The 11,096-nt window shown below is 40.8% G+C and overlaps 1 protein-coding gene across 1 annotated transcript; it reads left to right on the top strand.

Annotated features, from left to right (window-relative positions):
- Nucleotides 1-405: 405 nt before the first annotated feature.
- LOC311058438 (B-cadherin-like) lies at nt 406-7,501 on the top strand. Its single transcript, XM_084075889.1, has 9 exons — nt 406-456; nt 607-747; nt 3,333-3,476; nt 3,823-3,978; nt 4,208-4,355; nt 4,536-4,708; nt 5,180-5,308; nt 5,887-6,075; nt 7,220-7,501. The coding sequence occupies exons 2-9, from the start codon at nt 739-741 to the stop codon at nt 7,493-7,495; spliced, it is 1,224 nt and encodes a 407-aa protein (XP_083932015.1). The 5' UTR covers nt 406-456; nt 607-738; the 3' UTR covers nt 7,496-7,501.
- The last annotated feature ends 3,595 nt before the right edge of the window (nt 7,502-11,096 follow it).

Genomic DNA, 11,096 nt, shown 5'->3' with positions numbered 1-11,096 from the left:
GTTGTAGCCTACTTCACCCAGCAGATATGAGAGTTTTTAGTCATGTTTCCAAACTCTCTGTGGGTGTTTGTAATCCTCTCTCTCTCTCTCTCTCTCTCTCCACAGATACAGATACGAAAACAAAATTCAGGGATTACGAAATGTAATGCTGTGATTCAGGTCTGTTTATATCTTTAAACTGTCCCTGAAAAACCTATTGATCATTGCCTCATGGAAGGAACCCCAAAGAGGGAGGAGCCTGCAGCTATAAGTGTTCGGATAAATAGCACTAAGCGGTGAGCGCACTGGCCCATAAACTAATACGTGTGTGCGCTCCCGGTGCGCATTTCCGAACGCACGTTTGTGAAAAGAGGAATATCATCCGACAGTAAGATGAGGGTGCTATTACTGCTGTGTGTGTGCACATTAACAGTATGGGCCCAAGACATCCTGGAAAATGATGACTATGATAACACGGTGAGTGTGAGTTGAAAGAAAAGCTACGGACGGCCCGAGCCTGGCGACTGTTCAGAGGTTGTCGGATTTGACCCGGGATGAGCGTGTTTTGGGGCGAGCGTTCTTGTATTCCTCTAAAACAGCAGAACTTCACTCTGTATTTTCCCCCAGGCTGCAGTCAATCCTGATGTGCTTGTCCAGCATTTTCCCAAGTCCACTAGAGGCCTGAGGGGACAGAAAAGAGCCTGGATCGTCCCTCCTACCCAATATCCTGAGAACGACCGTGGACCCTTACCCAAACCAATGGTCCAGGTGAGATCAGGTTATACCTGGCTGGCATGGTTGAAGAAGTACTTCAAGAAGTATTTGTTTCCTTTGTAATTGCTGAAGTATGAACACAGGTTTTGCTATAATAATAAATACATAATGTAGAATTATTTATCACAAAGGCAATGAGAAAACTGCATTAATCAATGAACCATGCTGGCCCTATTTGAGAATACTATTATGCTAATTGTGTGTGTGTGTGTGTGTGTGTGTGTGTGTGTGTGTGTGTGTGTGTGTGTGTGTGTGTGTGTGTGTGTGTGTGTGTGTGTGTGTGTGTGTGTGTGTGTGTGTGTGTGTGTGTGCGTGCGTGCGTGCGTGCGTGCGTGCGTGCGTGCGTGCGTGCGTGCGTGCGTGCGTGCGTGCGTGCGTGCGTGTGTGTGTGTGTGCGCGTGTGTGTGTGTGTGAGACACTTGCTGAGTGCAGTGGATCATGATGTTGCCTCTAGCACCACCTTCAGGCCAACATGTAATCTTTTTGCACACTACAGGATGAGCCATACTGATTTTGTTGAACCCCATGGTCTTTCCTAGCACCTCACTCAGTGAATACAATATTAGTAGGAAAGTATTATGTACAGGGTAACATTGACAGTTTTTTATTAAACCTATATTCATATGTAAACTTAAGGATCTCATTAAAGGAGAGCCACTCACAACAAAAACAATTGCAGTTAAGTATAAAAATCATGTTCTGAAATGGCAGCAGAGTACATTGTCATGTTTTTTCCCACTATTTGTTCCACGTCTGGCACAAAGGTTAAACAAAAAAAAGAAGCTGTCTGTCTAAGAGCAAAGTTCATTTTAGGAAACTAGAGTAGGCTACAAGCCAGTCCAGGGAGGGAGCATGTTTGATGATGATCAGGGACGATAAAAAAAAAAAAGATGGTAGCTTATCAAGCAGGGTTTATCAAATAGCCTATTTATTATATACCCATTATTTTACACTATTGTCAGTTTTATATTTAGTCTTGATCACATCCCTTGTTCTGTTTGACCCACACTTTTACATGTCTTGAATGAATTACCAAGGTTAACACTCTCATTTAACACATTCACTGCCAGACTTATTTCTGGCTGCGTTTGCCCACTACCAGCGACTTTCGTTTTTTTAATCTTTTCAACTGGTCACAGAAAATGTATTTCCATTAAGAACGCTTGTCTGATCGTTTGAAACACAAACAGTATCAGTGTGCATCGCCCAGGGAAAAAACTATCCAACCGTGACCGCCCCTTGCCATTTAAAATCATGTAAATATACGATCTCTCCCCAGAAATACATGTTGTCCATACCTTTTCAACTGGTCACAGAAAATGTAAATCCATTATGATCGCTTGTCCGGCCGTTTGTAAACACAAAGGGGATCACTGTTTGTCATGCAGAGAAAAAAATTATGTTATTTCCTACTCACCCGGATCGGGTGAGTAGAAAGTGAGTCAGTGAAAGTGATCACTCGGGTGATAGAGAACAGCACAATCTTTCATAAAACGATTAAAAAACAAAAAGTCCTCATAAGTCACCCTTGGCAGTGTGGGCTTTTGGACGATGTCTCGTCATAAGTCCTCCTTGTCAGTGAATGAGTTGTACTGACCACCAGCCTACTAGGGAATGATGCAAGTCTGGAAAGATGCAAGTTGGGAATGCATGCCCCGCCCAGTTATGTAATACCCGTTGTACCCATTGTTAGAGTACCCGTTGTGCAAGTTTGGAAAGCATTCCCCACCTGGTTATGCAATACCCGTTGTAGCGGTAGTACCCAACTGCCCATTGTACCTGTTTGTGTGTATGTGTCCCTTTTATGCCCACAAATGCTCTTATGCTTCATGTGACAATGACCGTCAGACAGGGCTTTCATCCTCCATATCGTTTGCCTGTAATTAGATTCACAAAATTGTGGGTGGGGCCTATTTCTTACAAAAATATAAAACATTTGTGAAAAAGATTAGTGGAGGTAATTTGGCGCTGATCAGTCTAGTGGTTTGCGAGATTAACTCCAGATACAGACAGAGTCACACCGACGGACCCTTTTATAGATGGATAAGTTGCAGAAGTACACTGCAAAAATCTTTTTCAACAGCAGATTCGAGGTAAAAGATGGATCCCTTCCCACGTATAAGAAATCTGAATACCTGGTCCTATTACCTGGTCCTATTAATGTCTAAGCTTAACAGAATTGAAAACACAGGACCATAATGGAAATAAGCCCTCTGGGCTTTTTATGTTATCCTTTAAGCACCATTGTATAATCGATTAATCGTACCACTGTACTATTTGCAAACTGTTAAGAAAGTATTCAATCAAACAAGCAATCAAAAGTGTCAGCACTCTGCAGCTATAATTACATTAATCACAAGTGATGGCATTAAATGCATCTTGGGTGATCAGTCCCCCTCGACAGAATGTGCGTAGGACAGTGGTAAATATATATATATATTTTTAATTCTATGCAACAGCAAATAATCTGTGACTGGATAACACAAATGCTATGTTTATAAAATAAAATAAAATCTGTGACTTTTTAAAGAATATTATGCCTCTAAAACAGCAGAACTTTACTCTGTATTTTTCCCCAGGCTGCTGCTGCCAATCCTGGTGTGGTTGTCCTGCATTTCCCCAAGTCCACTAGAGGGCTCAGGAGACAGAAAAGAGCCTGGGTCATCCCTCCTCTCAATTATCCTGAGAACGACCGTGGACCCTTCCCCAAAACAATCGCCCAGGTGAGATCAGGTTATGCTTCACATGGTTGAAGAACTACATTTGTTTCCTTTGCAATTATTGAAGGATGTGCCTGGTTATCTGCAATTTCAGTCAGTCAGTCAGTCAGTCAGTCAGTCAGTCAGTCAGTCAGGGATGAAGATAACATTCCTGTCAGTTATTCCACTGTTGAGCTCACATACCTGAGGCACTGTGCTGCTGTACAGCTGTAAAATACTGTGAAATTAAATCAGATGGTGCAAAACCGGACAGAATATATTAAGTATTTAATGTTCATCCTTTAAACAAAATAGTCTGTGTGTACTGGTACATTTTTGCATTTTAAAGATTCTATTTTATTCTTTGCAGATTCGTTCAGATGGCGGTGACGAGATGCCGATGTTATATAGCATTACTGGACCAGGAGCAGACCAGCCCCCTGTTGGCCTTTTCAGTATAGATAGAAATTCTGGCTGGATGTATGTTACTCAGCCCTTGGACAGAGAGAAAAAACCCTTTTACACGGTAGGCACTGTGTGTGTGATGAGGATCGCACACTCTCTCATCTCATCATGGGATTAAGTGTTTTTAAATGCTTTGCCAATTTTCGATTTGTGCATCATTATGGTCTAACTTGTTTCTTAGAGCGATAAAAGTTCATTTTCCACTTGCTGTCTGGAATTAGGTGGTTATAATTAGGCTATGCATTTATAGCTCTGAAGTCTTAATATTCCAAATGTGTTTGTTTATGCAGCTCCAAGCTCATGCTGTGTATGAGAATTCAGGAACGCTTGGTGAGGAACCAATGGACATCAATGTGATTGTCATTGACCAGAATGATAACAAACCTCTTTTCACCCAAGACACCTATCTGGGACAAGTCCCGGAGGCCTCACCTCTTGGTAAGATAACATAAAATGCATTTGTTGTTTTATAATGAAGACATGCTTGGTTTTTCACTGCATCCAGTTCATAAACTAGCATTTGAGTTCTGCTGGTAGCTGTCAGCTTCATTGGTTTGACTGTCACGCTGTAGTGTGATGGTCATTGTAATGTCTGTCCCTCCTTGTCTATTTCTACAGGCTTTGTGGTGTGTACAGTGAATGCTACAGATGCAGATGCGCCAGGCAATGACAATTCAGATGTCCGCTACGTCATTCTAAATCAGGAGCCAAAGACTCCTGCTGATAAACTGTTTGCGATCAGCCCAGTCAGTGGAGCCATCAGAGTCAATGCAGGTGGTTTGGACAGAGAGGTAAGCACTCCTTCAGTTAAATAAATGCCCTAAACAATATTGATAGCAGAGTTTTTTCCACCTCTTAAAGGAGTAGTTCACCCAAAACATTACTTATTTTCTATCAATTACACACCCCGTGAAGCATTGAATTCAAGGAGATTTTTTTGTTTTTGTCGCATTCCTAAGCCAATAATTTGATGAACGGCGGTCTTTCCGGTAGGAGACTCAAAGAGTTGAGTCTCCTACCGGATACATAAGCATCTTTCCGCCGGTAATCAAATTATTGGCTTAGGAATGCGACAAAAACAAAAAGATCTCTATGAATTCAATGCTTCATGGGGTGTGTAATTGATAGAAAATAAGTATTTTTTTGGGTGAACTACTTCTTTGATATCATAATTGGTAAGCAGGGGAAATAAAAAAGGGGGGGGGGTAAATGTGTACTTGTGCAAAACTAGGCCTAAACTCTGTGTGTGTGTCCGCCGACAGCAATTCCCAAAGTACACTCTGGACATACAAGCAGCAGATATGAGGGGAGAAGGGTTGACCGGAAAAACCAAAGTTATCCTTACAGTCACAGATAGCAACGACAATGCTCCCGCTTTTCAGAAGGCAACGGTAAGTAAAGTGCAAATATGGTTGATGGCAATAAATAATACATGTTTTGATCAAAAGGTTTTCTGTAGGGAGCCGTATTATCCTGAAAATTAGGAATGTATGTGGTAAATGTACACACCTATGTTACTTCAAGAAGCTGTACATGTATAATTGCTGTTGGACGTTTCCTGGCAAAAATCTATACTTCAACTTCACTTTATTGTCAAACCTTTAGTGCTAGCTACCCAGTAATTATAGTTGCATTTTAGATATGAGTAAAAACATCAAAACTAAAAAAAAAACATAAAATATACTTTGTGTGTAATAAAGAAAGAGTTTCTTAGTCTCTTGTGCAAATATGAAATGCCACAAGTGGACAAGATAGGCTGACATTAGAAAATCCCATGCTGTCATTTAAATTTGCTGTCTAGGAACACTATGGATTCAGCAACACACGAGCACTCTAGCAACAGAAAAGTGGTTGATGAAATGGCAACTGTTTTAAGATTTGCTTGACATTTGTGGCATACTGTATGCTAGTGGATTACTATTTGTATGTGCACTCACTCACACTCTCTCGGGCCTGTGCTCTCTCCTAGTATGAGGCGCCTGTCCCAGAAAACGAAGCGGGATTTGTGGTTGTTAAGATGACTGTGACAGATGGCGACGAGCCCCATTCCCCAGCCTGGAACGCAAAGTTCACGATTGTTGACGGTGACCCCACTGGACTGTTCTCTGTGGAAACATCCCCCGTTAACAAACAGGAAGGAATCATCAAGACAGCTAAGGTAGAAAGTTAACCACTTAGTTCTGAGGTTTGACCTTGAAGTCCTAGTTGTTATTGATCACATCAAAATAAATACTAAACACTTGATTGAATAAATTAACATTACTGTCAACTAGGCTTGCTCTATATAACGATACCATTACGGGACAATTATGAGTTTCTGATCTCTTATTACATTATCGCAGATTATGTTAAGCTATATCTCCTATTGTGGCCCCGAGGAACTGAATGAATCTCTGCTTGTGATGTTTTGCTGCGTTATTTGTAGAGTTGTTTGTCCGCATGGATACACTACGTTTCGCTTAAAACATTGACGGTAAACTACAGTCTGCAGTTTGTTAAAATAACGCAGCACGCACCGTGCACGCAAGCTGCGATTGCTAACCAACCCCATCCACTGAAGGCTTGTGGGGCAAGTAGAACCGCTTCTACTTGCCCCGCCAGTGATCTCAACCTTCCGTCATTTATGCTTTTAAATGATTAACCCCTTAAAATGAGAGTTTCCTTTAAAAGTACAGTGTATAGAAAATGGCCTATCTACGAGCTCACAACATTTCAGCATGATACTTTGTGAGCTTGTAGATTGGCAATTGGCTCGAAACGTTAATATAATTCGCCATATGTTGCCTTATTTTTGCAGAAAGTCTGCCCAGAATAGAGACACAGGGGTCATTTGGTTAAAGCCTTGACTCACATTTCCATTTATTTTTTCTTTAATTTAGAGTAGTCAATTGTTTCTACCCCTTTTTTTTTTCTCCCCAATTTTGTCATTATGCTTATTAAATGTCTCCCCACACATTTCTGTGTTATCACTGCTTTTGTTCCCTACTGGCTCACCTGCCAGTGAGGAGACCCCACGACCTGTCCTCCTCCCATTGAACATGACCCGCTGACAGGCGTTGCCCCCTAGCCCCTAGGAATATGTGCAGCGACCGACAAATATCACCCTCCTTGCCCGGCTTCCCTTCCCCGAACACGGCCAGTTGTGTTCGTATAGAATAGATGGATGCTCAGCCAAGCCAGATGCACAGACTGGATTTGAACTCAAAGATAGTTTCTAGGGTGTCAACCAGTGGGCAAGCGTTGGTTGCTGGTAATAAACATTGCTGTGGCATTGTTGTGCTTTTCTCCACCTATCCATGAAGGCCTTGGACTTTGAGTTGAACAGCAAGTACACACTGATGGTTGCTGTTGAGAATGAGGCACCCTTCGCCACAAGGCTGCGCACGGCCACTGCCACTGTGACGGTGAATGTCCAGCCTGCTCCACCTTCTTTCTCAGAGGATGAACTGTTTCTAAGAAGCCTATTACCTTCCATACAAAGATTGCCGCCACAGCAAAAGGAATATGTTAAATTTCAAATCCACAAATTGATATATGAAGCTATCACTGGAGTGCTCAATTTGAAACCAGCGGAATAGGCTATACTCTTTGTTTGTTATAATGTAGTTTCAGAAATGTTCTTACTTATGCCTGTATTTACTGTATGTCATGAGATAGATATTTTGTTGATATCAATAGTTATGTATTTGAGAGATATCTTCAATAGTTGCTGTTTGTTATTCCAAGATTGTCTCAGGCTACTTTGTACGATGAAACAGGTCTCCAAGTTAAATAAACAAACGCAAACAAAGAAGATTCTTCCAAGTATAACATTTCCTGTTAGTTTGACTTCCTGTTGATTTTACTATTTGCAAATCTGGATCCATAGATCCAGTCTTATCCATCTTGTTCAACCTTGTAATAAAGCCAATTAGTAGGCTACTCCAGCAAGTGGGAGAAGCCATTCTAAAAACCTATAAATTAATGTGTACCAACTGAGTGAGTAGGCTGACAATAGTCACCTCTTTTACATAAAGTATATCAACAAATGTTTTTTGTTCCCACATAGTATCGCATTGCACTATAGTGTTCTCCATGGCATGGAGAAAAGAATCGTCTTGCATGACAATTCCAAACACACAGCTCTCAATGGTACACTTTAGGTGTTACTATATATATTATACAGCTCTCAATGATGCATATGATGACAGTAGGTGGTACATGGCAGACAGCTCTCATTGATGCATATGATGATGATAGGTGCGAATGTCTGCTGTGTGAACGTTTATCCATTATCCGCATATTGCCATAATCAGAGTATGACTGAATGTGCAGAAACAAAGCCTATGTGTGTGTGATCTCAGCCACAGGAACGGTCACCCTGATCTGAAACAAATACTGTCAAGCTTGCAGTAGAATTATCCGTTGCACAGTGGAGTAATTACTTACCCACCAATGTCAATGTCTGTATAGAAATATTAATAGTTACTATCTTATTGTATACTCACAATAACCACACACCTGAATATTGCTGCTGCAGAAATACCATAGCTGTTTTATTTCTCATGTGCTTTCACCCCACACCTTATGTGGACGTATACACTGACTGGCTCGAACATGACCGATTAAAAAGGATTCTTTCTGTCTTTTGCTTAATAGACGCTGTGAGGGAATTGGTAGAAGGACTCATTATATTCACCTTATGTTATATTATGTTGTTCACCTTTGGCCTTATGATGTGTTCTGATCTGAATATCATAGAGTCTTACATCATATTATGAGGGCAGGAGCCTGTAGCTTCTCCTCAGCCCCTGTGGGAGGCGCTAGTCTCCAAGTATACACTCCGCACACTTCCTGGACATTGACAAAAAAAAAGCTGCTGCTCTATTAAACCTACATTGCATTCAGGCTACATTACATTCAAGGTTTACTTTTAGTTTGACAAGCCAGTTGATTCTAAGACCTTTCTACTAAACAAATGCAGAAAATTCAATTAGGGCTGATAATCTGATTACTTTGAGTTTGTTTTCAAATTACAATTTATATTTGTAATCTCCAAACTGCCACAACACACCAGACACAAGGAAGATAAGAATTTCAAAAGTTGAAATGGATGCTGCAAAGCTGGGTAGGGCATGAGAATAAAACTGACATGGTTATCAGGGTTTCTTCTTAATCCTTTCTCACTATAATAATGATGCACTGTTGGCACAGGGAAAAATATGCACATATGAGGATGATACATGCAATGTCCTAATGCTCCTAAATATGCATAATATTTTTCCAAAATATCAATTTCATAAAAGAAAGAATTTGAAGAGTTACAAAAATGTCTGCTCTACATTTCTATACAGTTGGGTGTCTTTTGAAGTCAACCTGTCTGTTATAACCCGTAAGACCCGTCAGATGGCTGCACACAATAAATATACCCTCCTGACTGTGTGTGTTTGTATTTGTATTTGGATGGGAGACAGGATAAGCTCATAATGAAGGACAGAAATAGGAAATGAGGGGGAATGAAATGTTTAGTTGTGCAGTACCAAGTTCCTGCGGAGTCATAAATTGAGTCAACTTTGCTTTATTATTGTACCCAAAATCCTGTATCAAAATCTATATTGTATCCCAAGATATAAATGAGTTTTTTTCCAGGGTGGATTAATCTAGTGGAGCTATTACTTAACTCAATGACTGTAATTCCAAAAAACACCCACACCTAAGTCCAAACAATAGGCCTAGCACAAGGCAGATGAAAACACAGGAAGAAACAGAGACACACACAGAAAGCAGCGGGCATTGGGGTGTGTGTAATGTAGTGTGGGTGTGGTGAGTAGTTTGTGTGGGGTTAGGGCTAGTCTTGTGTTCTTGTGTTGTTGTTGATAGGGTTAATTGCTAGCTGACAGGCTTTGTCTTCAGGCTGTGTGTGTGTGTGTGTGTGTGTGTGTGTGTGTGTGTGTGTGTGTGTGTGTGTGTGTGTGTGTGGATTCCTCAGGTAAACAATGCACCTCAGCCCCCCTCCCCATACTGAAATTCCATTGAGGTTACATTTTCAAACAAGTTTGAACAAGTTAGTATTTGCTAACATTTTCTCTCTCACCAATACCTCTAATACCTCATTCCATTTTAATTACACTTTTATCACATTCCCTCTCTCCGTTTATCATTCTGTCCCCCTTCCCATTGTCCCATCCCCCTCTATTGCTTTCTTTGCCTCCTTCCTAAAACCAACCCTCTGCTCTGACCTTATCTCTTTCTCCCACTCCCTTCTTCCATCTGTTCTCAACTCCCATCTCGTTTACTTCATTCCTTCTCCTTGCTCTGTCCTCTTTCTTTTCCTGCTCATTAATGAACCCACCAGTTATGTAATTACATTATAAAAAAACATCCTCAGTCTGATCCTCAAGCAGACCGAGGATGTTTTTCGAACCGGAAAAAATCCTCAGTCACCTTTACACCCTTTTTGGTAGCACTTTATAATTGTGTTCCTATATGGATCATCATTAAAATATTTTTTTGCAACGAACGGCCTAACCTTTTATTATGTTTGTGTGCAAGCATTCCTTTTTGTCTTCTTGGTCTTTTAGGAACATTAACATCATATGAAGGTGTAAACATACCGCCCTAAGGCGAGGGTAAAGAAAAGTGATTGAGCTGGTGTGGGAGGTCTATTAGGATTGCAATGCGTGAAACAGCATTATTGTTTAGTACTGCGAGTTTGGGTGTGGGGAGGCAAATTATCCAAGTGTTGGTTATGCATGTGAGTTTGGTCCGGTTAGTAACACAGAACATGTTAAAATAGCAGGTAGAACAGTACAGTAGGATGATATTAATAATGCCCTGGTACATCAGTTGGAGGATATGGAGGGCAACATAGAATCCTTTAAGCTTGTGGATGACTGATAGTCTTTGGTGGCTTCTTTTTTGGGTGTTATTAATGTGCTAGACTGCTAGTTAAAGATGAGTCTCCCAAGGTATTTGAAACTGACAACTATTTCAACTGTAGATAAGAATGGGGTGCTGAGGTGAGTTGGGACATTGAGGTAAGGATGGTTATCCTCAAACCACTGGGTGCAGTGGGTAGCCGTGTGGTGATAGTCCAGGTAAAAGTGGTTGTCTGTGAGTGGGGTAATAATAATAATAAAATAATATCTCAGATTTATATAAGTACCCAAAGTCGCTTTAAATAAAGAAAAGGAAGGAACC

This window comes from Gymnoscopelus microlampas, assembly GCF_963454915.1.
Source record: "Gymnoscopelus microlampas genome assembly, chromosome: 13".
Classification (NCBI taxonomy): domain Eukaryota; kingdom Metazoa; phylum Chordata; class Actinopteri; order Myctophiformes; family Myctophidae; genus Gymnoscopelus; species Gymnoscopelus microlampas.
Note: the sequence above shows the minus strand (reverse complement) of the source record. Positions and strands in the feature narration are given on the sequence as shown.

What these genes read in the sequence shown, in the direction of transcription:
- LOC311058438 (XM_084075889.1), top strand. An exon ending in CCCGGAGGCCTCACCTCTTG is followed by an intron (nt 4,356 to 4,535) that starts GTAAGATAACAT and finishes CTATTTCTACAG; the next exon opens with GCTTTGTGGTGTGTACAGTG. An exon ending in GAATCATCAAGACAGCTAAG is followed by an intron (nt 6,076 to 7,219) that starts GTAGAAAGTTAA and finishes CTATCCATGAAG; the next exon opens with GCCTTGGACTTTGAGTTGAA.